At 40.1% G+C, this 25,876-nt stretch overlaps 1 protein-coding gene across 3 annotated transcripts in view; it reads left to right on the forward strand.

Annotated features, from left to right (window-relative positions):
- ATP6V1A (ATPase H+ transporting V1 subunit A) overlaps nucleotides 1–25,876 on the forward strand; it is a 64,691-nt gene that overhangs the window by 12,777 nt on the left and 26,038 nt on the right. For 2 of the 3 annotated variants that reach the window (XM_051819039.2, XM_070072120.1), the window contains exons 2-8: nucleotides 179–287; nucleotides 10,428–10,522; nucleotides 12,382–12,510; nucleotides 14,278–14,492; nucleotides 17,596–17,733; nucleotides 19,067–19,218; nucleotides 25,640–25,802. In XM_051819039.2, coding sequence (XP_051674999.1) covers nucleotides 10,438–10,522; nucleotides 12,382–12,510; nucleotides 14,278–14,492; nucleotides 17,596–17,733; nucleotides 19,067–19,218; nucleotides 25,640–25,802 — 882 coding nt within the window. In that variant the 5' untranslated portion in view covers nucleotides 179–287; nucleotides 10,428–10,437. The remainder of the gene's footprint in view (nucleotides 1–178; nucleotides 288–10,427; nucleotides 10,523–12,381; nucleotides 12,511–14,277; nucleotides 14,493–17,595; nucleotides 17,734–19,066; nucleotides 19,219–25,639; nucleotides 25,803–25,876) is intronic. The other variant, XM_051819038.2, reaches the window with a different exon arrangement.

Genomic DNA, 25,876 nt, shown 5'->3' on the forward strand with positions numbered 1-25,876 from the left:
ATAAAAATAACTTTCAGTGTAATCTAACTTGCTATGTAATTAGCTTATTAAAAGTCATATTTCAGGAGGTTATCTTTTTAACATTTTTAAAAGCCTGCCACTATTCACATGGGCATAGGTATTTTAAGATGAAGCAGAAGATTTTAATGGAATATTTTTATTTTGACTATTGTCGTAGATAATGATGAGCTACTAACAAATCAGTATGTTGTATGACCAAGCTTATCAACTGCTCTGCGCTTAACCCTTCTTGGTTATCAAGTAACCAATCATAAGGTATCTACTTGGTGAGTGCTTTTTCTTTTATTTATGGGAAGGAAGCATCATCACATTCTTCTTAAAAAATCTGCAGTATGAGATAGAATAGAATGCAGAACTTCTTAAGATTTAAGGGAATATGCAACAGTCTGCAAAGAAATTGTCCTGCTTCTGGTATACCTGTCCTGTTCCTTGCCCAAATTGGTAGAGAGACTCTGTTCACTTACGTGTTGGTTGTGTTTCTGTAATTGAGTGCTTCACTGAAAAGCTTAGAAAGTACACTAGGAGCCCTTGTATCAGTGCTGTGGGAATTAAAGATTTTGATGCTTTAAGATAGCCTGTTACCTTGGACCAATCCTGGAAATTTCTTGCAGCATCTTCTTAAGAGGTTAAAAACTGAAACTCCTGCACCCAGAAAAACAGTTTCCAACTCTGTCAGAAAACAGTGCTTTAAAAATTAAATAGACTTAGTGTTGGCATCCCATGTGGGCGATGATTTGAGTCCCGACTGCTCCACTTCCAATCCAGCTCTCTGCTGATGTGCCTGAGAAGGCAGAGGAAGATGGCCCAAGTCCTTGAACCCCTCTCCCGACATGGGAGACCCAGAGGAGGAGGCTCCTGGCTCCTGGCTTCAAATCATCTCAGCTCTTTCTGTTGTGGCCATTTGGGGAATGGACCAACAGATGGAAGATCTCTCTCTCTGCCTCTGCCTCTGCCTCTCTGTGTCTCTGCCTTTCAAACAAATAAATAAATCTTTTTTTTAAATAAAGAAATTAAATAGACTCTTATGTCTATAACTACTCCTGATGGGCTCTTCCCTTGAGGAGCAAATTCCTTCTAGGAACAAAGACTTTGGTTGTTTGGTTGTTTGCATTGGCCTGAGCATTGCTTTGCGATTAGCATTTAAATATATTAAAACATCAAGAGTGGACAAATGTACTTGGAATTTTACACTTTGAAGTGTTTTCATAGTTGTCTTATTCTGAAATGTGTGGTAAAAGCTGGTTTTGGAATATACAAGTATTTGTAACCACTTTAAAAAAATTTATTTATTTGAAAAGCAGAGTTAGGTAGGGAGGGGGGGACAGATGAGAGATCTTCCATCTGTTGGTTCACTCACCACATGGCTGCAATGGCCAGAACTGAGCCAGGCTGGAATACAAGTCTGGACCTTCACCCAGGTTTCCTCTGTGGTTTCAGGGGCCAAAGCAGTTGGTCCATCTTCTACTTTCCCAGGCTCATTACCAGGGAGCTGGATAAGAAGCAGAGCAGACAGGACTCAAAATGGCGCTCATACGGGATGCTGGTGTTGCAGGTGGTGGCTTAGCTGTCTGTGCCTTAAAGTCAGCCACTCACTCCTTTGCATATAACAGTGGAATAAAGAAAACTAAATTACTCATTGTTACATTTTTCTCTTCTTAACACTGGCTTTTTAAAAAGCAGAAAAGGGCAGCCATTTGGCATGGTGGGGAAGATGCTATTTGGCATGCCCACATCCCCTTTCAGAAGGTCTGGCCTTAAGTCTTATCTTTGCTGTGATTCCAGCTTCCTGCTAATGCACACAGCAGTAGGCAGCAGGTGGTGGCTTAATTATTTGGGTTCCTGCCACCCACATGGAAGACCCATACTGAGTTTAGGGCTCGTGGTTTTGCTGTGACCCAGCCCCAACATTTTTTTTTTTTTTTGATTCTTTTTTTTATTATTAGAAAGGCAGAGTTGGAGAGAGGGAGGGAGAGAGAAAGAGGAGAGAGAGAGAGAGAGAGAGAGAGAGAGAGAGAGAGAGAGAGATCTTCTACACACGGGTTTACTCCCTAAATGGCCACAATGGCCAGTGCTGGGCCACTTCAAAGCCAGGAGCCAGGAGCTTCTTCCAGGCTTCCCATGTGAATGCATAGCCCAAGGACTTGGGCCATCCTCAACTGCTTTCCCAGGTGCATTAGCAGGAAACTAGATCGGAAGTGGAGCAGCCAGGTCTCAAACCAGTGCCCACATGGGATGCTGGTGTCAGAGGCAGAGGCTAAACCTGCTACACCACAACATAGGTTCCCTGGCACCAACTGTTGTTTATGTGTAGGGAGTGAAGCAATGGGTGGAAGATATATCTCACTGTCTCTCTTTGAAACAAAGATAAAAGTAAATAAATAAAATTAAGAAAAAGAAAGATAAAGTTATAATTTAAAAAGCAAAATTGGGGGCCACTGTTGTGGTGTAGTGGGTAGGGCTCCCTCCTGTGATGCCAGCATCCCATATTGGTGCTGATTATTCTCCCAGCTTCTCTGTTTCCAGTCCAGCTCCCTGCTAATGCACCTCAGAAAGCAGCAGAAGATGGCCCAAGGGTTTAGGCCCCTGCACTTACATGGGAGACCTGGGTAAAACTCCAGGCTCCTGGCTTCAGCATGGCCCAGTGCTGGCTGTTCAGGCTACTTGGGCAGTGAACCAGCAGATGCTGTCTGTCTCTCTCCCCTTCTCTCTGTGTCACTCTGCCTTTCAAATAAATAAATATTTTCTGAAGAAAGAATATCAAATGAATGCAAATTTATAGATCTGGTGAAAATCATGTCTAGGAAAATTTGTAAAATTATAACTTAGACTCTTGAATTGTTTTATTAGTTTTATGCCACTGTCTTAAAGCTTGCCATCCTAAAAAGGTTAAAAACTAGAATTGTCAAAATTCCCATGGTGGCTAGGATTATCCAGCTGACTAATAAACTCACAAGACAACTGGATCATGAATGAAATCTGTTTTTCCACTAATTCTTACTCAGACATTTAGAGGCCCTCACTGTTCAGCTTTACAGGGAACATATGTAAATACTTATTTTACAAAATCTAAACAGGCAACAATATTGCTTCATCAACTCTTTTCCTGAAGGGCATGTGAACCAAGAATCTGAAAACCAGCTTTATTATATGAAGTCTTTGTTCATCTTTTTTAAGTGTCAGCATAACCTCTTGTAAGTCACTCCTGTTCTTCCCAAGTCTAGGTCAGATGTCATTGCTTCATGCTCTTTTGTCGCCTTATGTCTTTTTATCCTACCATGTAAGAAGATCCTTGGAGGCAACATTATGTCTTACTGCATCATGTTTTCTTCCTACAACACAGCAGCTGGCACATGATTGGGAGTTCAAAAATATCTCTTTGGTTTTAGAAAATAAAGATACAGTAAAAATGTACATCCTAGCAAGGGGGTAAATTAGTTAAGTGCATAGATTTGATTCAGATAACAAGAAGATAACACATTAGATGCTTACTAAAAATTAGGTGATCTTAGCTTCCCAATGGCAGGATAGAATTAGCAGTCATCATAGTGCTTCTTTGTTAGCCTTACTGGTAAGTACCTCATAACAACCTCTTTATATTTTTTTTAAATTTCATTTAAGTTATACAAGTATCATGTATTTCATTTATACAGATTTAGGAACATAGTGACACTTCCCTCCTTCCCACCCACCCGCCAACCCTTCTTCCTTCTCCCTTTCACATTCCCACTTTTAATTTTTACAAATATCTATTTTCAGTTTATTTAATGATCATATAGTTAACCCTACACTAAGTAAAAGAGTCCAACAAATAATGTGGGGGAAAAAAAAGCACTCTTCCTCAATGGAAAAGACAAGGGCTGTAAACAATCATCAAAACCTCAAAATGATTATTTCACTCCAATACATTACATTTCAGGTACTCTATTAGTTACTTCAGTGCAGGGGAAATGTATGATATCTGACTTTTTCAAACTGGCTTATTTCAGTAAGTATAATGATTTCCAGTTGAGTCCATCTTGTTGCAAAAGACAGGATTTCATTTATGTTTACAGCTGAGTAGTACTCCATAGTACATATGTACCGTAATATCTTTACCCAGTCAACAGTTGATGGACATCTGGGTTGATTCCATACTATTGATTCTATTGTGAATTGTGCTGCAGTGAATTTGGGAGTACAAATAACTCTTCCAGATGCTGATTTCTTTCGGTTTGAATTCTCAAGAGTGGGATGGCTGGATCATATGGTAGGTCTATAGTCAAGTTTCTGAACATCATTTTATCTTACAGATGAAACTGAGACCCCAAAGGATAAAAGAAACTGATTTTCCCAAAAACACAATTTGTAAATTCAAACTCAAGTCTGTGTGCACTCAAAGCCTTATCTCTATCTCTCAGTTAAAAATAAGTATTCAGAATAGATGAAGTGGTATTCTTCAGTACTTATTCATACAACATCTCGAGTAGCAGGTTTTATTTTTGTTTTATTTTGAAAGAAAAAATATTGACACTGTACAATACTTTCAGAAAATGATAGCCTCAGGAGTAAGAGATCTGAAAAATCCAATTATGCTTTGAGGGACAGAGAGTTGAAGGCACTAGATAGAATTGCCTTGGAGAAGGAACGTACACAATTTGTGTGGCTACAGTAATTGGATGAAACAAAGCCAGAGAATATAAGTTACAGGGAAGTAGGCTTAGATTTTTCCTGGAAAGATGGAACTCTCCCCTGTTCAAATACAAATATTGCCAGTGTAATTTTATAAGGGTTCTACATTTCACAAGGAACATAGAAGCAAATTTGTATTGTAATCACAGCTCTGGGTTGGGAACATTAGTCCCATGTTTCAAATGTACATGTTAAGATGTCCTGGAGCCTGCATTGTGGTATACCAGGTTGGACTACTACCTGTGACACCAGCATCCCACATTGTCACCAGTTTATATCCTGCCTACTCCATTTCCAATCTATCTCCCTACTAATGTGCCTAGGAAAGCAACATGATGAACCAAGTTCTTGGACCTCTGCACCTACGTGGGAGACCCGGATGAAGCTCCTGGCTCCTGTCTTTGGTCTCCCCCAGTCCTGGCCATGTCGCCATTTGGGAGTGAATCAGCAGATGGAAGATTTCACTTTCTTTCTCTCGCTCTCTAACTCTGCCTTTAAAAAAAAAAAAAAAAAGATTTATATATATATATAAAAGATTTATTTATTTATTTGAAAAGCAGAGTACAGAGAGGCAGAGGCAGAGAGAGAGTGTCTTCCAACTACTGGTTCATTCCCCAAATGGCAGCAATGACCAGAGCTGCGCCAATTGGAAGCCAGAAGCCAGGAGCTTCCTCTGGGTCTCCCACATAGGTGCAGGGGCCCAAGGACTTGGGCCATCTTCCACTGCTTTCCCAGGCCATAGCAGAGAGCTGGATCGGAAGTAAAGCAACTGGGACTCGAACCGGCGACCATATGGGATGCCGGTACTACAGGCGATGGCTTTACCCGCTACACCACAGCGCCAGCACCTCAAATTAATAAATCTTTTATTTTTGTTTAAAGATTTATTTTTATTTATTTGAAAGAGCTACAGAGAGAGGTCTTCCATCCGCTGGTTCACTCCCCAAATGGCCGCAATGGACAGAGCTGCGCCAATCCGAAGCCTTGATCTTCTGGGTCTCCCACGTGGGTGCAGGGGCCCAAGGCCTTGGGCCATCTTCCGCTGCTTTCCCAAGCCATAGCAGAGAGCTGGGTCAGAGGAGGAGCAGCCAGGACTAGAACTGGTGCCCAAATGGGATGCTGGCACTTCAGGCCAGGGCTTTAACCCCCTGCACCACAGCGCCGGCCCCCAAATAAATAAATCTTAAAAAAAATAATGAAGTCTTGTTTTTTTCCAAGATGTTCTTCAGCATGTCATTGAGAGAATCAGAATGTGATCCCAAGTCTGTTGACTCAAGATCTCATGCTGTTTCCTTTTTAATATTAAGGTGACCATGTGTCATGATTCTACAGAGGGAATACTCATATTTGGAGAGGAAGTTAGATTATATGGTTTCAAGTTCTCCTTTTGATTTTTTCTAAAGACTGTAATTTGACCTAATTTGCTTGTTCACTGCTTCTTTGCAGATTTTTGCATACCCCATTTCCCAACTAAGTAAGTTTCTCTTTCAATCTTGTTTTCTTTTTCCCCTGTTATTTTGTAGCTTCTGGAAAATTGTTTTCTATTTATTTTTTAACATCTATTTATTTGAAAGGCAGAGTGACACAGACACATGCACAGAGACAGAAATCTTCCATGTGCTGGTTTACCCCCAGATGACTGCAATGGCTAGGGTTGGGCCACACTGAAGCCAGAAGCCTACAGCTCTGTATCAGTCACCCACACGGATTACAGGGGTCCAGGAACTTGGACCATCCTCCACTGTAAGATCACAAAACACACCAAACACCAGAGTAAGGGAAAGGGTTTATTGGGAAATCCCAGCAGGCTGGAGGGAAGGGGCAAGGAAGGAAAAATAGTGAGTAAGAGAGAGAGAGAGAGACAGAGAGAAGAGGAGAGGGGAGGGGAGGGGAGAAGAGAGAACAAGCAAGAGAGAGAGAAGGAGAGAAGGAGAGAGGAGAGGACTAGCCACATATTCAGGAACAGGTCCTTTTAAAACTTTGCCGGAGGGCGGGCAGGGAAGCAGGAATAGCAAATCCCATTAGGATGAGGGTGGAGCTTGACACTGGTGGTTGGGCCATGTGGCCACTTGGCTTCCAGCAATGGTGGCGGGGACTAGAGCCTAGGTTGGTTCAGGGTGTAGATCGCACCACAGATAAGACTGCGCCATTTTCCTAACAATCCACTACCTTTCCAGGTGCATTAGCAGGGACCTGGATCAGAAGCAGTGCAGCTGGGACAGGACCCAGCACTCCAGTAAGGGATGCATGAGTTGCAAGCCACAGTGCTTGCCCTATTTATATTCTAGGTTTCTACAGTTCCATGCCTGCTCTTACTCAACAGCCTTTTCTGTGGGGAGCAACTGGGAGCAACTCGGACTAGACTAAGTTACTGGAATTAAGACTTATTCTATGCATCTGCTCTCCCACAATATGGCGATGGGAGAGAAGAAAACAGCTTCTACACAGCTGCCTCCAGTTCAGCCAATAAACTGTAGGACTTGCTCCTGATTGGAGGAGAGCAGCGTACTCGGCATGTGGGTAGCAGAGTTGGGATTGGTGGAAGAGGACTATAAAGGAGGAGAGAGACGGCATGCACCGGGAACATCTAAGGGGAACATCTAAGGGGAACACCTGTGCAGCCCCCGAGAGAGCCGGCCGGCGGTGTGCCGCTCCCCTGCGGAAGTGGGGAAAGTGGCCAGGGGGAACCGCCCTTCCACGGAGGTGGAAGGGACGGTAGCCAACCCGGGAAGAACCAGCAGCAAACCCGGGGAGGGCCGAGCAGACAAAAGAACAGCGCAGGGTCCTGTGTCGTTCCTCCACGAAGAGGGGGAGCGACATAATGGTGCCGTGACTCGGATATGAAGCCTAGGCAGGGCTTAGTGTCGTTCCTCCACGAAGAGGGGGAGCGACACTTTTCTATTGCATCTTCAGGAAGTCAAAATCCCCTTTTCTTTCCTTCCTCCTTTAACCACCTCTTCCAATTTAATTTTCCTACTGGGGACACGAAAATCTTTGTGTTCTTGTTCTGTGATATTGATGACTGTAATATCTGGCTTATTGCTTTCTTTCTATTTCAGTTCCAGTATTTCCAATTACTTTTGCTCTATAACTTCATCCTTATCAACAAACTACCAACCTACCAACCTACCCTACTTCATCACCAATACCATCTTTGTGTTGTTGGCATTTTTCCTTCCCCCAATAATATTCTGTTCACTTAAAAGCCTCCTGTGTCTGTGTCATTTTAATGCTTGCTTTCACTCTTGTCTCTTTTCAAATAGACTTTATTTTTGAGAGCATTTTTAGATTCACAACAATATTGAGCAGAAGGTTCAAAGATTTCTCCTATACCTCATTCCCCCAACACATGCATACCTCTCCATTATTATATCACTCAACAGAGTGGCATGTTACATTTAAAAAATTTTTTATTTTATTTTTAAATTTATGTGAAAGAGGCAAAAGGGAGAGTATCCATCGGCTGTTACACTCCCCAAATAACTACAGTGGCAAGGACTAGACTGGGACAGAAGCCAGTAACCAGAAATCCAATCTGGGTCGCCCACCTGGGAGGCAGACAACCAATTATTTGAGCCATCACTGTTGCCTCCCAGGGTCTGCATTAGCAGGAAGCTGCAGTCGGGAGCCGGAGCCAGAAATTGAACCCAGGTACTCCGATGCTCAGGATGTGGGTGCCTTAACAGGCATCTAAACACCTGCTGCGGGGTGGTACATGTGTTAAACGAATGAAACCTACATTGATAAATCATTATCATTCAAAATTCATAGTTTACATTAGTGTTCACTCTTTCTTACCTGTTTTGTGTGTTTGAACATGTTTAATGACATGCATCCACCATTATAGTGTTATAAGTTTGACTGCTCTAAAAACTTTGTATACTCCACCTATTCATCTTTTCCTCCTTCATACCTCTTGTACTCATTCCTCTTTTATTTCCGCATCTTGTGCTGTTTTTTTAATCACTCATATCTTCCCGTTAGCCTTGAGTAATATCCCGTTTCTGAGAGCACTTGATGAATCACTGTTAATGACTTCAGCTACACCTACCTTCCTAGTTCTTTGATACCTTGACTAAGGAATTACAGATCGTATTCCATGAGATGTGGTGATCCTTCATTGACTCCAGAAAACTGAAAAACACTCTTCAAACCGCCTCAAATGAATCCCTAAGACTACTGTATTCTTTCTGAACTCACCTGGACTCAGCTCAGCCTCAAAATTCTTTCCAGCCCCTTGTTTCCAGAACTTCATCCACGTCGTCTGCACTTCTCTCATGTCACAATCAGTTTCCCCTCATTACTGATGTGTTGTTTGCACTTCAGTTGAATACATGGGTCATTTTGCTCTACTGTTCAGTTGTTTAAAGCAAATAAAATTCTTTGAGAATAGTCTCCTGTGTCAGGCAAAATTCTTGTTCCCTAAGCTTAACACAGTGCCCCTCTCTTGGTAGGAGCTCAATAAACATTTAATAAATTGAATTCCATTGACATTAAAGCCTTAACTATTTTCAGAGCTTTTTAAACTTCTTATCCTGCCTGGATTCCTTCCTTTACTTTAATCTTTGAGAGTAATTGAACACCATTCTTCTCAAAATAGTTCCTCAATCTCCTATGATTTCCTTTTGTTTATAAGATTAAAGTCTATTTGTTATTTTGGCATTCAGTTTAAGACCCACAAACTAGTCTTTCTGCCTTTGCATCCTATTTCTCACTGTTGTGCCCTAATGAAAACCTTTTGTACCTCAGTAATGTTGGTCTGTTCACTATTTCTGCACATTTTATCTCTATTCTTTTGTTACTCTGTCCTAGTTTATGACCTTCAAGATGTCTTCCCTAAACATTCTAATCTTTGTTTGGCATTTTATCACTTATCTTGACTCTTTCTTTATGGTTGTTTTGGGTCATTATTTAGGTTTCATAGGTACATGTATTCTATTCCCTTGTTAAATTGTCAATAATTATTAAGTTGGGCCAGCAGTCAAAAATAAACTTTATACCAGTTTTCTTTTTGGACTTGGATAGTTCATTGATTGGGTTTGTCGTAGTGTACATGTATAAAGTAAGAGTATATATTCATTTTCAAAATCTGTTCTGTGTTCTGCTACAAAAAGAAAAAAGGAAAAATGTTCCCAGATAAATTTTAGAGATCGTTAATAAAAACTTTTAAAATGAAAAGTTTATAATTTGTTATATCGTGAAAAGTGCGATGGTGACAAAGCAGAAAAGAAGTCTGTTAGAATTTTAAACAGATAGGCAGAGCAGCCTCATGACATTTGAGTAAGGACTTGAAGGAGATATAGGAACACTCTAGGTACTCCTAGGAGAAGGCACTGCAGGTAGAAGGAACATCTTATTCATAGTCCCTAAGCGAGAATGTGCCTATGTTTTGAGAAGTGGCAAAGAGTTCCGTGTGTGTGTATATGCACGCAGAATGCTTAAGGGCAAGAGTACTTGGAGAAAGAGAGACTTGGAGAGGGATTTGTATGGCAGGTTAAATACCCCTTGGTTATTTTCTAGGAAATACTTTACATAGAGATATAATTTGTTAATAATTTGTAACCATAGAGCATCCACAAATGAGGAATTTTTAATGAGATTTTAAGTATTTTATTTTATTTTTTTACTTTGAAGATATGTAGTAACTGTAAGAATTACCAAAGATGAGATTTGGCTACTTGTATTGGTTCTTTTGCTTTAGAATTTATAATATAGCATAATTTTTTGTTTTACCATAGGCAAATTAACATGATGGATTTCTCTAAGCTACCTAAAATACTTGATGAAGACAAAGAAAGCACATTTGGTTATGTGCATGGAGTCTCAGGACCTGGTAAGTAATACATAGTAATCACAAGAGTTAGTATCCCTAACATTGATTAATGTCTTTTTGAGATGTTTTAGGTAGAAATAAACAAGTTTCTATTTGTTTGTTATTAAAAGATCTCATAGTGGTTATGAGATTGAAGTAACCTGGGTTTGATTATCTAAATTTGATTATCAAAATGCTGCTTTGTTAAATATGCTGTTTATATCGATCTGTTATGTAAATATATAACAAGTGTTCAGAATTTTACTTACCTGTATATCATAATTTTTTGTTTAATTTGACATAAAAAACTATAAAGTTGTATGGCTCTTAATATGTAATACCTTGTAGGTAGTAGGCTTTCAGTGGCCATTAATTTACTTTGAACTTTAATAATTGTCTTCAGAGCATTTCTCTGCAGTTTCAACTTTTACCCTTTGCATTAGTAAATTCCTTAAAATGTTTATTTCAGGTATCATAACCAGCTACCCATGGGAGAGAAGTCTTATGACTTGATACTGATTATGGATAACAGTTTTAAACTTTGTGTCTAGTCTGCCAAAACATGGGACACTGCTTTTTAAATAAGAAGCCTCCTTCCAGTATTCATTGTGTTATGGAACAGTCCCACTACAAAATGTGATTCACAGTCTTCTTGGTTAACTCTGCTCCTTGACTTATCCTTAGTGCCATGGAAATTCAGTTTTTCTTATGTCTGTGGTCTCATTTTGTGGTCTTTTTTGTTGTAGTGACAGTAGAGTTTATGACACTTTTTTGGTGTTTGTACAGATGAAGACTGTCAGTCATGCTTCTTTATCTCCCTAAGAACTTGGTGTTGAAGCTTGCACTCATAGACAAGTAATAAAATATTTTACATTTAACTGTTTTTAATCTCTTTTGCCATTCAGATATTTCTATAATCATAAAGGTTTTTATGAGAGCTGAGCACAAGAACTGTCAGAGAAAGGGCAAAAGAGCAGAGTTTAAGGAAATAATATTTTGTGGAAGTATATAGTAAATTATTTCTGGAACCTGTTTATGTGTCTTCATTATTTGTATACATTAGACGTAGAGGTAAACATTGCACAAGAAATAAATTTTCATAGTCTAATAAGTTAACTAAATATTAGTACTTATTAAAGTACTATTAAGTTTCTACTGAAATATTACCTGTTATATAGTTCTAATCAGTTGTATCAGAAAATGACATATTACAAATGAATTTATTCTTAAACATATCTAAAAGTGTAGCAACCTTCCCTTGCTGCCAGAAAGGTAATTTTTGCTTACTAGAAAATATGGTCCAAAATGGGAGCCCTTAACCAGGACTTTTCCCCATGGTGGTGACATCCTTATATGGTCCATGAAAAATATTGATAGTACATGTGCAAACTTTTCTGTGGAGAGCTATCATTAGATTATCAGAAGGGTCCATGTCACCAGTGTTAATAACTGCTGGGATAAGGCACTAGAAAGTAAAGATGTTGCTTTAGGTGTTACCTCAAAGGGAATGGTGACTGAACAGCAAACTAATGAGTATGTGTTATTATACCATGCTGCTAGCTAGAGCTCTTATTCTAATTTGAAAGTTTTTTGTTTTATTATTATTATTGTTCCAAACCCTCATCTCATTTATTATAGTAACCTGGGTTGATCAGAATGTGCCTAAATACTATCAGGTAAGAGTTAGCTGTATTGAACTTGTAACATCTGAAAATAATTTGTAAATAAATATGCTAAAAATACATCTTTATGTGAAACTGTAAGTATGTTCCATAACAGATGTGTTATCTTTCTGATTACACACAGGAGACATATTATTGGATTTTTTAAAAATTATCTGTAACTATTCACAGAGTGCAAAAATTATGTGTTCTCTTTAGTGGTCACTGCCTGTGACATGGCAGGTGCAGCCATGTATGAGCTGGTGAGAGTGGGCCACAGTGAGTTGGTTGGAGAGATTATTCGACTGGAAGGTGATATGGCTACTATTCAGGTGTATGAAGAAACTTGTATCCTTTTTGGTTCAATTTCCTGCCACTTTCTATATGTCAAATTTTAAGGATGTAAGCCAATGTAGAAGCAGCAACATCTGATGCTATTAGGAGCATGAAATGTTGGTGTCATGAAGAGATCTGATTTTTTCAGGAGTATATTGAAGAAAGGGAAAAAGGTAATAGGAATTCATGCTCTCATTTTAAGAAATTAGTGTTATCTTCTGAACTCTTATTGCTTTTGATGTTCCAGTAATTGACAACCTCAGGGGGAACCAGTTGGAATTTTTCTTCAGAAGACACATACTGTAGAAGGAAGCATAAATGGAATAATAATATTAATTTAGAGCATTAAAATCTTCCAGTCATGATTTCTGTTTGAAATAGGAAATCCATAACTAAGTCATACTCTGTTTTTATTATAATGAATGGCATTGGACACACAAATACAGCCACTTATTTTAGCTCCTTTTATTATGTATCCTTCTGATAACTTGCTTGGATATATAAGTAAACAGAAATATGTAATTTTCCTTTTTTCTCTCTATAAGATAGCCTATTATAAGTGTTACTCCATACCTTGCTTTTTCTCATTTAGAAATATATGTATTATAAAAGATGGATAAATGTGGTAAGATGTTAATGGTAGAATCTGGATAGGAGAGCTAGGAGGAGTTTGCTGTAAAATTCTTTAATTTCTTGTAGGTTTGAAAGTTTTCATAATCAAATAGTAGAAATTAAAAATGAATATTTTGGAGCCCTTAGATCTGGCTATTTTGTACCTCAATATTATGGATTAATCAATCACTTAAGTATGCAATTTTTTTTCTTTTGCTGTTGTAAATGCTAGTGTAACTGTAGTATGAATTCACAGTGTTTAGGTCCTCAGGTCCAGTTTTATGCATTTTTAATTTTGAATGTTGCTAAATTGCTCTCATTATAAGTTGTCCCAATTTTACTTCTATCAACAAATACTAGAGAACAAGTTGGATTCAGTATGCTTATTTCAGGTTTTATTCTTTTCCTTTTCAAAATCACTTCCTTAATTTTTGAGATTTTAAGTTTTTGTCCAGGTATTAATATCCTTTTTAGGGAGCTGACCTTTTCCTCAACAGTGTGTTTGAACCAATGCATTAGTGGGAGACCTTTGCTTCTATTTTTAGCCTTATGGTCCCCAAACTACATGCAAAGGCACCATTGGGCAGCTGCAGCAAATTCATTTGGTATCCAGGAGAAGTTAACACAGAAATATTAGACTTATCGTCAGATGCCACATGAACTAGTTGTATAATAGATAATAAACTGTCTCATTATTTTGCCACACCACATTCTTGTCAATGATATCATATTACTGTGAAGCTGAGTTTTTGGCAGTTGCTAACCAGAAAAGCAAGTCTCATGTAGAAATCAATGTGAAATTTGTATAGTGCCCAACAGGCACATATATCTGGTTCCAAAGAATTGTGATTAATTCAGGACTGAAATTAATATTCTTTCTTGTTTCAACTTATGCCTGTCACTCTTTCAGATTGCTGCCCAGTTGTTCGGACATGTGTTCTTTACTTTGTTGTTTGGGTATAACCATCTATTAATGAGATTGTTAGGTATATCTTTTGTTGTAGGACACTATGAATAAAATTATTGAAACACTAAGCTATGAACTTAGAAAGTTTAGAAACCTTTATTTTTGCTCCTTAAGAATGGTTTCCCAGTTGAACTGTGATGTTTCTTGTTAATAGTATCTTTAAACTTTGATGTTGAGTTTTCCTCAACTACTGCTTCTAGCTGGTGTATCTGTTGGAGATCCTGTGCTTCGCACTGGTAAACCCCTATCGGTAGAACTTGGTCCTGGCATCATGGGAGCCATTTTTGATGGAATTCAAAGACCTCTGTCGGACATCAGCAGTCAGACCCAAAGCATCTACATCCCCAGAGGAGTCAATGTGTCCGCACTTAGCAGAGATATCAAATGGGATTTTACACCTTGCAAAAACCTTCGGGTATGTTTCCAACACAAAAATTTGTAAAGTTGGTGAAAGAAAATGTGAAATGAAAGTTTACTGAATTGTTTTATAGTCTTATCCAAACAAAAATAGACTATAGAAGCATAGTTTTAAAATTTTCCTGAAGCTAGTGCATTTGGTACCGTGCTTAAAATGCTCATCCCTATACATGTACCAGGCCCTAGGGCCCCAGTTCTAGACCCAGACCCCTTCAGGAGCTGGTGTTGTGGTATAGCAGGTTAAGCCACCACTTGAGATGCCCTCATCCCTTCTAAGAATGCAGTCCTGACAGCTACTCCACACTTCTGATCCAGCTTCCTGCTAATGTGCCTGGGGGACAGCAGATGTGTCCAAGTACTTGGGTTCCTGCCACCTTTGTGAGAGACCCTCATGGAGTTACTGACTCCTGACTTCAACCTGGCCCAACCCTGGCTGCCCCCAGCATTTGGGAAGTGAACCAGTAGATGGAATTAATCTCTCTCTCTCTCTTTCAAATAAATAAATAAATCTTCAAACAACCCACGTAAGAGATGGGCCAAGGACCTCAATAGACATTTTTCAAAAGAGGAAATCCAAATGGCCAAAAGACACATGAAAAAGTGTTCAGGATCACCAGCAATCAGGGAAATGCAAATCAAAACCACAAGGAGGTTTCACCTCACCCCAGTGAGAATGGCTTACATACAGAAATCTACCAACAACAGATGTTGGTGAGGATGTGGAGAAAACGGGACCCTAACCCACTATTGGTGGGAATGCAAACTGGTAAAGCCACTATAGAAGTCAGTCTGGAGATTCCTCAGAAACCTGAATATAACCCTACCAACAACCCAGCCATCACACTGCTTGGAATTTACCCAAAGGAAGTTAAATTGGCAAATAAAAGAGCTGTCTGCACCTCCATGTTTACTGCAGCTCAATTCACAATAGCTAAGACCTGGAATCAACCTAAATGCCCATCAACAGGAGACTGGATAAAGAAATTATGGGATATGTTCTCTATAGAATACTATACAGCAGTAAAAAAAGAAAGAAAGAAAGAAATCTGGTCATTTACAACAAAATAGAGGAATCTGGAAAACATCATGCTGAGTGAATTAAGCCAGTCCCAAAGGGACAAATATCATATGTTCTCCCTGATCGGTGACAACTAACTGAGCACCTAAAAGGAAACCTGTTGAAGTGAAATGGACACTATGAGAAACAATGACTTGATCAGCCCTTGCCCTGACTGTCGAGGAACAACTTACTACTTAATTTTAGTGTTTTTTGTTGTTGTTGTTGTTCTACTTAATACCATTGGTTGAACTCTTTAATTAACACACAATTATTCTTAGGTGTTTAAATTTAACTGAAAAGTGATCCCTGTTAAATATAAGAGTGGGAATAAGAGAGGGAGGAGATGTACAGTTCAGCACATGCTCACTCGAATTTACCCCTAATGGTAGAGCTAGAAATGTACCAGGGGATTCCAATTCAATCCCATCAAGGTGGCATGTACCAATGCCATCTCACTAGTCAAAGTGATTTTCAGTTTCAGTTCATACTTGATCGTAATGATAGAATTAAGAGTTAAAGGGATCACATAAACAAGACTAGTGTCTGCTAATACTAACTGATAGAATAAAAAAGGAGAGAAGGATCCAACATGGGAAGTGGGATACACAGCAGACTCATAAAATGGCGGATGTCCTAAACAGCAGTCTGGCCTCAGAATCAGCCCTTGAGGCATTCAGATCTGGCAAAAAAGCCCATGAGAGCATTTCAGGCATGGAAAGTCAAGAGACTGTGGCAAGGAAAAGAAAGAAAGAAAGAAAGAAAGAAAGAAAGGAAGGAAGGAAGGAAGGAAGGAAGGAAGGAAGGAAGGAAGAAGGAGAGAAAGGAAGGAAGGAAGGAGAGAAAGGAAGGAAGGAAGGAGAGAAAGGAAGGAAGGAAGGAGAGAAAGGAAGGAAGGAAGGAGAGAAAGGAAGGAAGGAAGGAGAGAAAGGAAGGAAGGAAGGAGAGAGAGAGAAGAAAGAAAGAGAGAGAGAGAGAGAAGAAAGAAAGAGAGAGAGAGAGAGAAGAAAAAGAAAAAGAAAAAGAAAAGAAGAAATGACTTAAATGAAAGATCTCTGTGAGTGAGATCCCTGCGGAAAGAATGGGCCATCAAAGAAGGAGGTACCTTTCTCTGAAGGGAGGAGAGAACTTCTACTTTGACTATGGCCTTGTCTAAATAAGATAGGGGTTGGTGAACTCAAGAGGCTTCCCTATCCTTGTCAGCTCATGATGAGAGCCTCAGGTGATTACTGATATAAATAAGAGGGTCAGTTGTTAAATCAACAATAGGAGTCACTGTGCACTTACTCCCCATGTAAGATCTCTGTCCTTAATGTGTTATACTATGAGAAGTAACGGTAAAACTTGGTATGAGAAAGTTTTTTATACTTTGTGTTTCTGTGTGGGTGCAAACTGTTGAAGTCTTTACTTAGTATATACTAAATTGATCTTCTGTATACAAAGATAATTGAAAATGAATCTTGATGAAGAATGGGATGGGAGAGGGAGTAGTAGATGGGATGGAGGCATGTGGGAGGGTGGTTATGGGGGGGAAAAGTCACTATAATCTAAAAGTTGTACTTTGGAAATTTATACTTATTAAATAAAAGTTAAAAATAATAAAAATAGCCGGCGCCGTGGCTCAATAGGCTAATCCTCCACCTTGCGGCGCCGGCACACCGGGTTCTAGTCCCGGTTGGGGCGCCGGATTCTGTCCCGGTTGCCCCTCTTCCAGGCCAGCTCTCTGCGATGGCCAGGGAGTGCAGTGGAGGATGGCCCAGGTGCTTGGGCCCTGCACCCCATGGGAGACCAGGAAAAAGCACCTGGCTCCTGGCTCCTGCCAGGATCAGCGCGGTGCGCCGGCTGCAGCGGCGGCCATTGGAGGGTGAACCAACGGCAAAGGAAGACCTTTCTCTCTCTGTCTCTCTCTCTCACTGTCCACTCTGCCTGTCAAAAAAAAAAAAAAAAAAAAAAATAATAATAATAATAATAAAAATAAATTTTAGCAGCAAGGTTGAGTCTACTGGATGTGTTTTTTTAAACACAAAATACATTTGTCTTCTAGGTTGGGAGTCATATCACTGGTGGAGATATTTATGGAATTGTCAATGAAAACTCACTCATCAAACACAAAATCATGTTACCGCCACGAAATAGAGGAACTGTAACTTACATTGCTCCACCTGGGAATTATGATACCTCTGTAAGTATCATTTCTTGCTTTATCCAGAACTGTCACTTAAATTGCTTCACTTAAGAATTATGATACCTCTGGAAGTAACATTTATACTTTATCCCACAGAGTGGTCCTATTTACTGTGATAGCCATCCACTTTTAGTGCCTTACATAAAGAAATTATATTTAATGTATGGGTTTTGAGTAACTACTGTAATTATTTTTAAAGGATATTTTTGGTTTATTTTAACTTGAACTTGGAATTAGAAAACATATTATTCCTTTTTAAAAAAGTATAACATTTTCCTACTTTCTTAACTAATGCTACATTTATTTAAAATCCTGACTTTAGTATAGAATGGTCTTTTATTATTGTCAATCAGTATGTACATATTTAATAGAATAATGGGTTATATGAATTCTTACTTTGGGTGAACCATTTAAAAAAGTAATCATATGTGTTATTTATAGTCATAATACCAAATATAGTAGATCTCTTAATAGTTTTTATATGGGTGTGAAAATAACTGTATTAAGAGGGTCATAGTAGCATATAATTTCCTCCCAATAAAATAGGATGTGATAATTTTAAAGTCATTTTAATAAGAGTGAATTTGTGCTCTGTAGCATATATAGAACAAGAGTTAAAACTGGTATTCTGGATGATCAGCTAGACTTATCCACTAGCTTAGAGATTCACTCCAACTGGAGGAACCACACTCAAAAAGATCATTCAAATTCATGTATCCTCATAATTACAGATTTCTGTAAGGCTATGGGCCTTGGAATTGCTTGCAAATAGTTGAAATTATCTTAATGTAAATAAATGTTAGTGTATTGGTCATTACAACTGTAGATACATAAAGATTTACAGTGAACAGGCCGGCGCCGTGGCTCAATAGGCTAATCCTCTGCCTGTGGCGCCGGCACACCGGGTTCTAGTCCCGGTAGGGGCGCCGGATTCTGTCCCGGTTGCCCCTCTTCCAGGCCAGTTCTCTGCTGTGGCCAGGGAGTGCAGTGGAGGATGGCCCAAGTCCTTGGGCCCTGCACCCCATGGGAGACCAGGAGAAGCACCTGGCTCCTGCCTTCGGATCAGCACGATGCAGCCATTGGAAGGTGAACCAACAGTAAAGGAAGACCTTTCTCTCTGTCTCTCTCACTGTCCACTCTGCCTGTAAAAAAAAATAAATAAAAATTAAAAAAAAAAAAAGATTTACAGTGAACAGCATAAACCTCTCTTCTCACTTCCTGGTACTACTTCCCTGTATGTCCAGGGTGAATATGGGGTTGCTGTGATTTCAAAGATATGAACATTCACAAATTTGACAGTACTCAAAACTCTTGCTGTATTTGTGTACAGGATGTTGTCCTTGAGCTTGAATTTGAAGGTGTAAAGGAGAAGTTTAGCATGGTCCAAGTCTGGCCCGTGCGTCAGGTTCGACCTGTCACTGAGAAGCTGCCGGCCAATCATCCTCTGCTAACTGGCCAGAGAGTCCTGGATGCCCTGTTTCCGTAAGTCTGAGCTGTGTCCACAGTGTTACCTCAGAGTTCCGTGTGCTTATCTCTTCCTTATCTTTGTAGCTCCAGGTTTTATATCTTTAACACAATAAAAAATTGTATCTAAACTAGTAAAGTGAGTTAGTTAAATATATTTATTGATTACTAGTACTTATTATAGAGTCAGATCGAACAAATATTTCTTTGTTTTCTAACAAAAAGAAAGCTTTATTTCTAAAACTTGGTGAAAAAATTATATTTCCAGAAGAAAATTTGTGCCCAAACAGTATAATAATCTTTCTTAAGTTATCCTTGATTGAGTAGATTGATATCATATAAGTTGATTTCTTTTTTTTTTTAACTTTTATTTAATGAATATAAATTTCCAAAGTACGGCTTATGGATTACAATGGCTTCTCCCCCATAACGTCCCTCCCACCCGCAACCCTCCCCTTTCCCATTCCCTCTCCCCTTCCATTCACATGAGGATTCATTTTCAATTCTCTTTATATACAGAAGATCAGTTTAGCATACATTAAGTAAAGATTTCAACAGTTTGCTCCCACTCTGAAGTGCTTTGTGTTGTTCAACAGTCTTTCTTTTTTTTTTTTTTTTTTTAAGATTTATTTATTTTATTTGAAAGTCTGAGTTACACAGAGAGGAGAGACAGAGAGAGGTCTTCCATCCACTGGTTCACTCTCCAATTGGCTGCAATGGTGCAGGCCAGGAGCCAAGAGCTTCTTCCTAGTCTTCCATGTAGGTGCAGGGGCCTAAGGACTTGGGCCATCTTCTACTGTTTTCCCAGGCCATAGCAGAGAATTGGATCGGAAGTGGTGCAGCCGGGACTCGAACTGGCTGCCATATGGGATGCCGGCACTGCAGGCAGCAGCTTTACCCACTACACCAAAGCGCCGGCTCCTCAACAGTCTTTCTGAGTTTGTAGCCTGCTCCTTCCCATTTTTTTCACTGTTTAAAAACCTTTTTCATTCCCTTTAAACTTTTTGCCTGACCGTGTTCTGCTCTACTTTTAACAAGTGACTTTATATAAGTCACAGAAAAGATAATGTACGAGGCTAGAACTCCCTTAACCCCTTAACCTCTGACCATGCTCTTAGAGCAACCTCTTAATCCTTTGTAAAAAAATTGTTTATTTATTCTTTCTTTTCAAAAGGCAGAGACAGAGAGAGGGACAGACAGATAGATAAATGGAATTTCCATCCATTAGTTTACTCCATTAATGTCCCCCAACAGCCAGACCTGAGCCAAACCGAAGCCAGGAGTCTAAAACTCAACCCAGGTCTCCCATGTGAGTGGCAGGGACTCAAGTACTTCAGCCATCCCCTGCTGCCTCCCAATGTGTGCATTTGCAGGAAGCTGGAAGTGGGACTGGAGCTGGGACTCAACCCCAGGCACCCCAAGTGGCACCTTAACTGCACCAAGTGCCCAGCTCATTCTTAGCCTGTGAGGTTATTTTCTGAGTTGTTCTCACCATTAGCCTCCCGTTAAGATCTCTATTCTTTGACTCTTCTTTCTGATTAGTCGGCACTCCTGTTTCCATGTTAACGATCCACTTTAGACTCCATAGTCTATCATTCTTAGGCCTATTTGCCAATAGTATGATACGTTTTCTTATTTCTTTGTATTCTAGCACACATGCCTTGCAGAATCTCAACTATGAATCAGTCCAGCTAGCTCCTTCTCTCAGGTCTTAGCAGGCTGTTCAGGAAATTAAATAATCAGTGCAAAATTGATATCTAACCTCACTGCTGTTTCCCAAGTTACCATTCTCTCCTGTCTTCAGTAACTTACATACATAAGTAACAAGTACTTATACGTATCCATGTAATTATTTTCAGTTCTGTCTCTTTATCCTTGATCTCTCCTGATTGTACCTAAATGTCCACCAAATGCCTCAAAGTCAGCAAACTCAAAACAGGAATCATCATCTTTTTTTTTTTTCTTTCTTTCTTTTTTTTTTTTTTTTTGACAGGCAGAGTGGACAGTGAGAGAGAGAGACAGAGAGAAAGGTCTTCCTTTACTGTTGGTTCACCCTCCAATGGCCACTGCGGCCGGCACACCACACTTACCCGAAGCCAGGAGCCAGGTGCTTCTCCTGGTCTCCCATACAGGTGCAGGGCCCAAGGACTTGGGCCATCCTCCACTGCACTCCGGGCCACAGCAGAGAGCTGGACTGGAAGAGGGGCAACCGGGACAGAATCCAGCGCCCCTACCCAGACTAGAACCCAGTGTGCCAGTGCCGCAGGCGGAGGATTAGCCTAGTGAGCTGCGGCGCCGGCCGGAATCATCATCTTAATCACCAGTCCATTCTTTGAAACTTGCTCATCTCTCTTTGTAGCCTGTCTCCACAAATGTCCAGTGGGTACCTCATCTGAAAATCTGTGACTTCTTTCAAGGAAGTTACTCAGGCCACCTTCCACTCCTTTTCCCAGGTGTACTAGCAAGGAGCTAGATCAGAAATAGAGCAGCTGGGACTCAAACCAGCACCCATATCAGATGCTTGTGTCATTGGCACTGGCTTAACTGCTTCACAACACTGGCCCCTAAACATTAATTTCAATTTGATTTTTATTCATTATTTCTGAGATAACATTTTTTGATTTGCATTATATTCAAAGGCTTAATGCTCTACTAAATAAAGAGTTCAACAAATAAAATGTAAAAAGACCATAATTGAGCCAGAAAATCAAACTCAGAAGCTTTTACACAGCAAATCTAGACATTTTTTAGTCGTCATTTTATTACTATTCCATGATCTAATGAAGATTCTCAACCTAATTCCAGCACTAATCACATTTATTTAGACTTTATATTTTCAGCCTTAATTTATTTCTACATAGTTGTCCATACAACTGTGACCCATGTAAAATATGTGTCTGATCCTGTACTGTCTGCTTATAATGCTACATGTTCTTCATTGCTCCTAGAGCAAACATACAATTTTTTTCCCAAAGATTTATTTATTTACTTGAAAGGCAGAGTTACAGAGAGGCAGAGATAGAGAATGAGAAAGAAAGGTCTTCCATCCGATAGTTCACTCCCCAGATGGCTGCAATGGCTGGAACTGCGCTGATCTAAAGCTAGTAGCCAGGAGCTTCCTCCTGCTCTCCCACGTGGGTGCAGGGGCCCAAGGACCCAAGCCATCTAATGCTTTCCCAGGCCATAGCAGAGACCTGGATCGGAAATAGAGAAGCCAGGACTAGAACCACAGTAGGTGGCGGTTTTACCCGCTATGCCACAGCGCCAGCCCCAAACACACAATTCTAAACTCCCCACAAAGCCTTATGCACAATCTGACCATTATTTGCTTTCCAGTATTCATTCCACCATTTTACTGCCCAAATGCTTTTTTATATGCCATCTTCCACCCATACTAAGGGATTTTTAATGCTTCAAGCAATGGTCTCTCTTGCCCCTGAACATTTGAACATGCTGTTCCCTCTGATTGAAATGTTATTTCTCCTTAACTGGCTAATTTCTCTTACTTTCCAATTCTTATCTACCTTCTGGAAGAATTTCCTAACCCTGCTGCAATCCAGGGTCAGACTTGTATCCCTCGCTGTGTGCTCCCACAGCACCATGGATGTTCTTTGGGACAGTATTTTTCACACTGAGTTGCTGAATTTCCAAACTGGGGCACACCCGCTCCTTCTCTCACCCAAGGATAAAAGTGATTTGACAGAGATATAAGAGCCCTTGGAGAAATGTGCCACACCATCTTAGTCTACCAAATACACCGCAAGGTGTGGAAGAGCAAAAAACTTAATTCATATTAATTTTTAAAAATTTATTTATTTATTTGAAAGTCAGAGTTACACAGAGAGAGGAGAGGCAGAGAGAGAAGGAGAGAGGTCTTCCATCCAGTGGTTCACTCTCCAATTGGCCGCAACAGCCGGAGCTGTGCAGATCCGAAGCCAGGAGCCAGGAGCTTTTTCCTGGTCTCCCACATGAGTGCAGGGGCTCAAGGACTTGGGCCATCTTCTGGTTTTTTTGTTTTGTTTTTGTTTTTGTTTTTTTTTGACAGGTGGAGTTAGACAGTGAGAGAGAGAGACAGAGAGAAAGGTCTTCCTTTTCCATTGGTTTACCCCCCAAATGGCTGCCACTGATCCAAAGCCAGGAGCCAGGTGCTTCATCCTGGTCTCCCTTGCGGGTACAGGGCCCAAGCACTTGGGCCATCCTCCACTGCCTTCCCAGGCCATAGCAGAGAGCTGGACTGGAAGAGGAGCAACCGGGACAAACTTCGGCGCCCCAACCGGGACTAGAACCCGGGGTGCCGGCGCCGCGGGCGGAGGATTAGCCTAGTGAGCTGCGGCGCTGGCCTTGGGCCATCTTCTACTGCTTTCCCAGGCCATAGCAGAGAGCTGGATCGGAAGAAGAGCAGCCGGGACCAGAACCGGTGCCCATATGGGATCTTGGCCTGAAGCCAGGACATTAACCTGCTGCACCACAGCGCCGGCCCCTCATATTAATTTTGTATTGAAAAAAATTGGTTGCCATGGTTAAGGATGCAATGTTTTTTAATTTTTTTATGAACAAACAGTATTTCAGAGAAATTTCCCTTATATCCCATTTCTCCTGCCCAGACTCCCACCATACACATACACGGTGACATCCACATTCCTCTTCTCTCTCTGCTGCCACTATTTCACTCTCTGCTGCCACTTTGTTTTTTGTTTTGTTTGTTTTAGAGACTTATTTATTTATTTGAAAGGCAGAATCATAGCGAGCTAGAGGCAGAGACAGAGAGAAAGAGAGGTCTTCTATCTGTTGGTTCACTCCCCAAATGGCCACAATGGCTGGAGCTGGACCAATGTGAAGCCAGGAACCAGGAGCTTCTTCCAGGTGACCCACACAGGTGCAGGGGCCCAAGAACTTGAGCCATCTTCATCTTTTTTTTTTTTTTAAAGAAAGCTTTTATTTAATAAATAAAAATTTTATAGTTACAGCTTTTAGAATATACCAGTTCTTTCCCCCATACCCGCCTTCCCACCCCCAAATTGTCCCACTTCCTACTCCCTCTCCCATCCCATTCTTCATTAAGATTCATTTTTAATTATCTTTCTATGCAGATCAACTGTATATATTGAGTTAAGATTTCAACAGTTTGCACCCACACAGAAACACAAAGTATAAAGAACTGTATGAAGACAAGTTTTACCGTTACTTCTCATAGTACAACTCATTAAGGACAGAGGTCCTTCATGGGGAGCAAGTGCACAGTGACTCCTGTTGTTGATTTAACAATTAACACTCTTATTTATGACATCAGAGATTACCCAAGACTCTTGTCATGAGTTGCCAAGGCTATGGAAGCCTCTTGAGTCCACAAACTCCAATCTTATTTAGACAAGGCCATAGTCAAAGTAGAAGTTCTCTCCTCCCTTCAGAGAAAGGTACCTCCGTCTTTGATGGCCCATTCTTTCCGCAGGGATCTCACTCACAGAGATCTTTCATTTAGGTAATTTTTTTTGCCACAGTGTCTTGGCTTCCTATACCTGAAATGCTCTTGTGGGCTTTTCAGCCAGATCCGAATGCCTTAAGGGCTTATTCTGAAGTCAGAGTGCTATTTAGGACATTTGTCATTCTATGAGTCTGCTGGGTTGCTGGGCCATTTTTGTACTGCTTTCCCAGGCCATAGCAGAGAGCTGGATAAGAAGTGGCACAGTGGGGACTCGAGCTGGCACCCACATTGGATGCTGGTACTGCAGGCGGTGGCTTTGCCTGCTAAGCTACAGTGCCGGCCCCTGCTGCCACTTTCTGAAAGGGGCTGCTAAGTGGTACTGTAGTCACCAGTTGACTCTACTTTATCCCGCTAGAGTCCAAGATTTATCAGTACAGGAACATTGCCATCTAATCTTGTGTTTGTTATCTCTCCAGTATCTCCAACCAGTTTTTAATACCTAGGAAGTACACAGTAAAGTGTTACCCAATAGAGAAAAGTAGATTGACTTAATACCTTTACAGAATTGTTCATTAAACTTTATAGCAAGGTATGAATTTCCTAGGTCTGATTTTTTTGCCTCAGGAGATAACTTTTAGAAGCTGCTTATATTTTGCTTTTGGCTCTAATTCATGCATTGTCTTTTCATGAACTAAATTATAAAAGCTTTCAGAGCATCATTAGTGCTATTTATTTATCTTATTTTCATAACCCTTTTCCCTGGGCAACTTATGGAATATACTTTTATTTTTCAGCTATTAAAGATAATAGAGATGATTAATAACAATAAAAACTAACATGTAGTACATATAGCATTATATATAGTAGGGGAGCAATTATGTTTGTGTATCTTTGTATATGTACAGGTAAGAATATTTCAGAATACTTTCTTTCCTTAGCTTGTATTTGTGTCATTTGCCTACTTTGTTAGTGTTTATTAGCAAGTAAAGTAACGCATGTTTCATTTCCTTTGTTTAGGTGTGTACAAGGAGGGACAACTGCTATCCCTGGGGCTTTCGGCTGTGGAAAGACAGTGATATCTCAGTCTCTATCCAAGTACTCCAACAGTGATGTGATTATCTATGTTGGATGTGGTGAAAGAGGAAATGAGATGTCTGAAGTTCTTCGGGATTTCCCGGAGGTCTGTATACATAAACTAATATTCCAGAGAAAGACCGTTACTCAACTTGCATTGGCAATTAAGAATTCTTGGTG

Source organism: Oryctolagus cuniculus, chromosome 4, assembly GCF_964237555.1.
Source record: "Oryctolagus cuniculus chromosome 4, mOryCun1.1, whole genome shotgun sequence".
Classification (NCBI taxonomy): Eukaryota; Metazoa; Chordata; class Mammalia; order Lagomorpha; family Leporidae; genus Oryctolagus; species Oryctolagus cuniculus.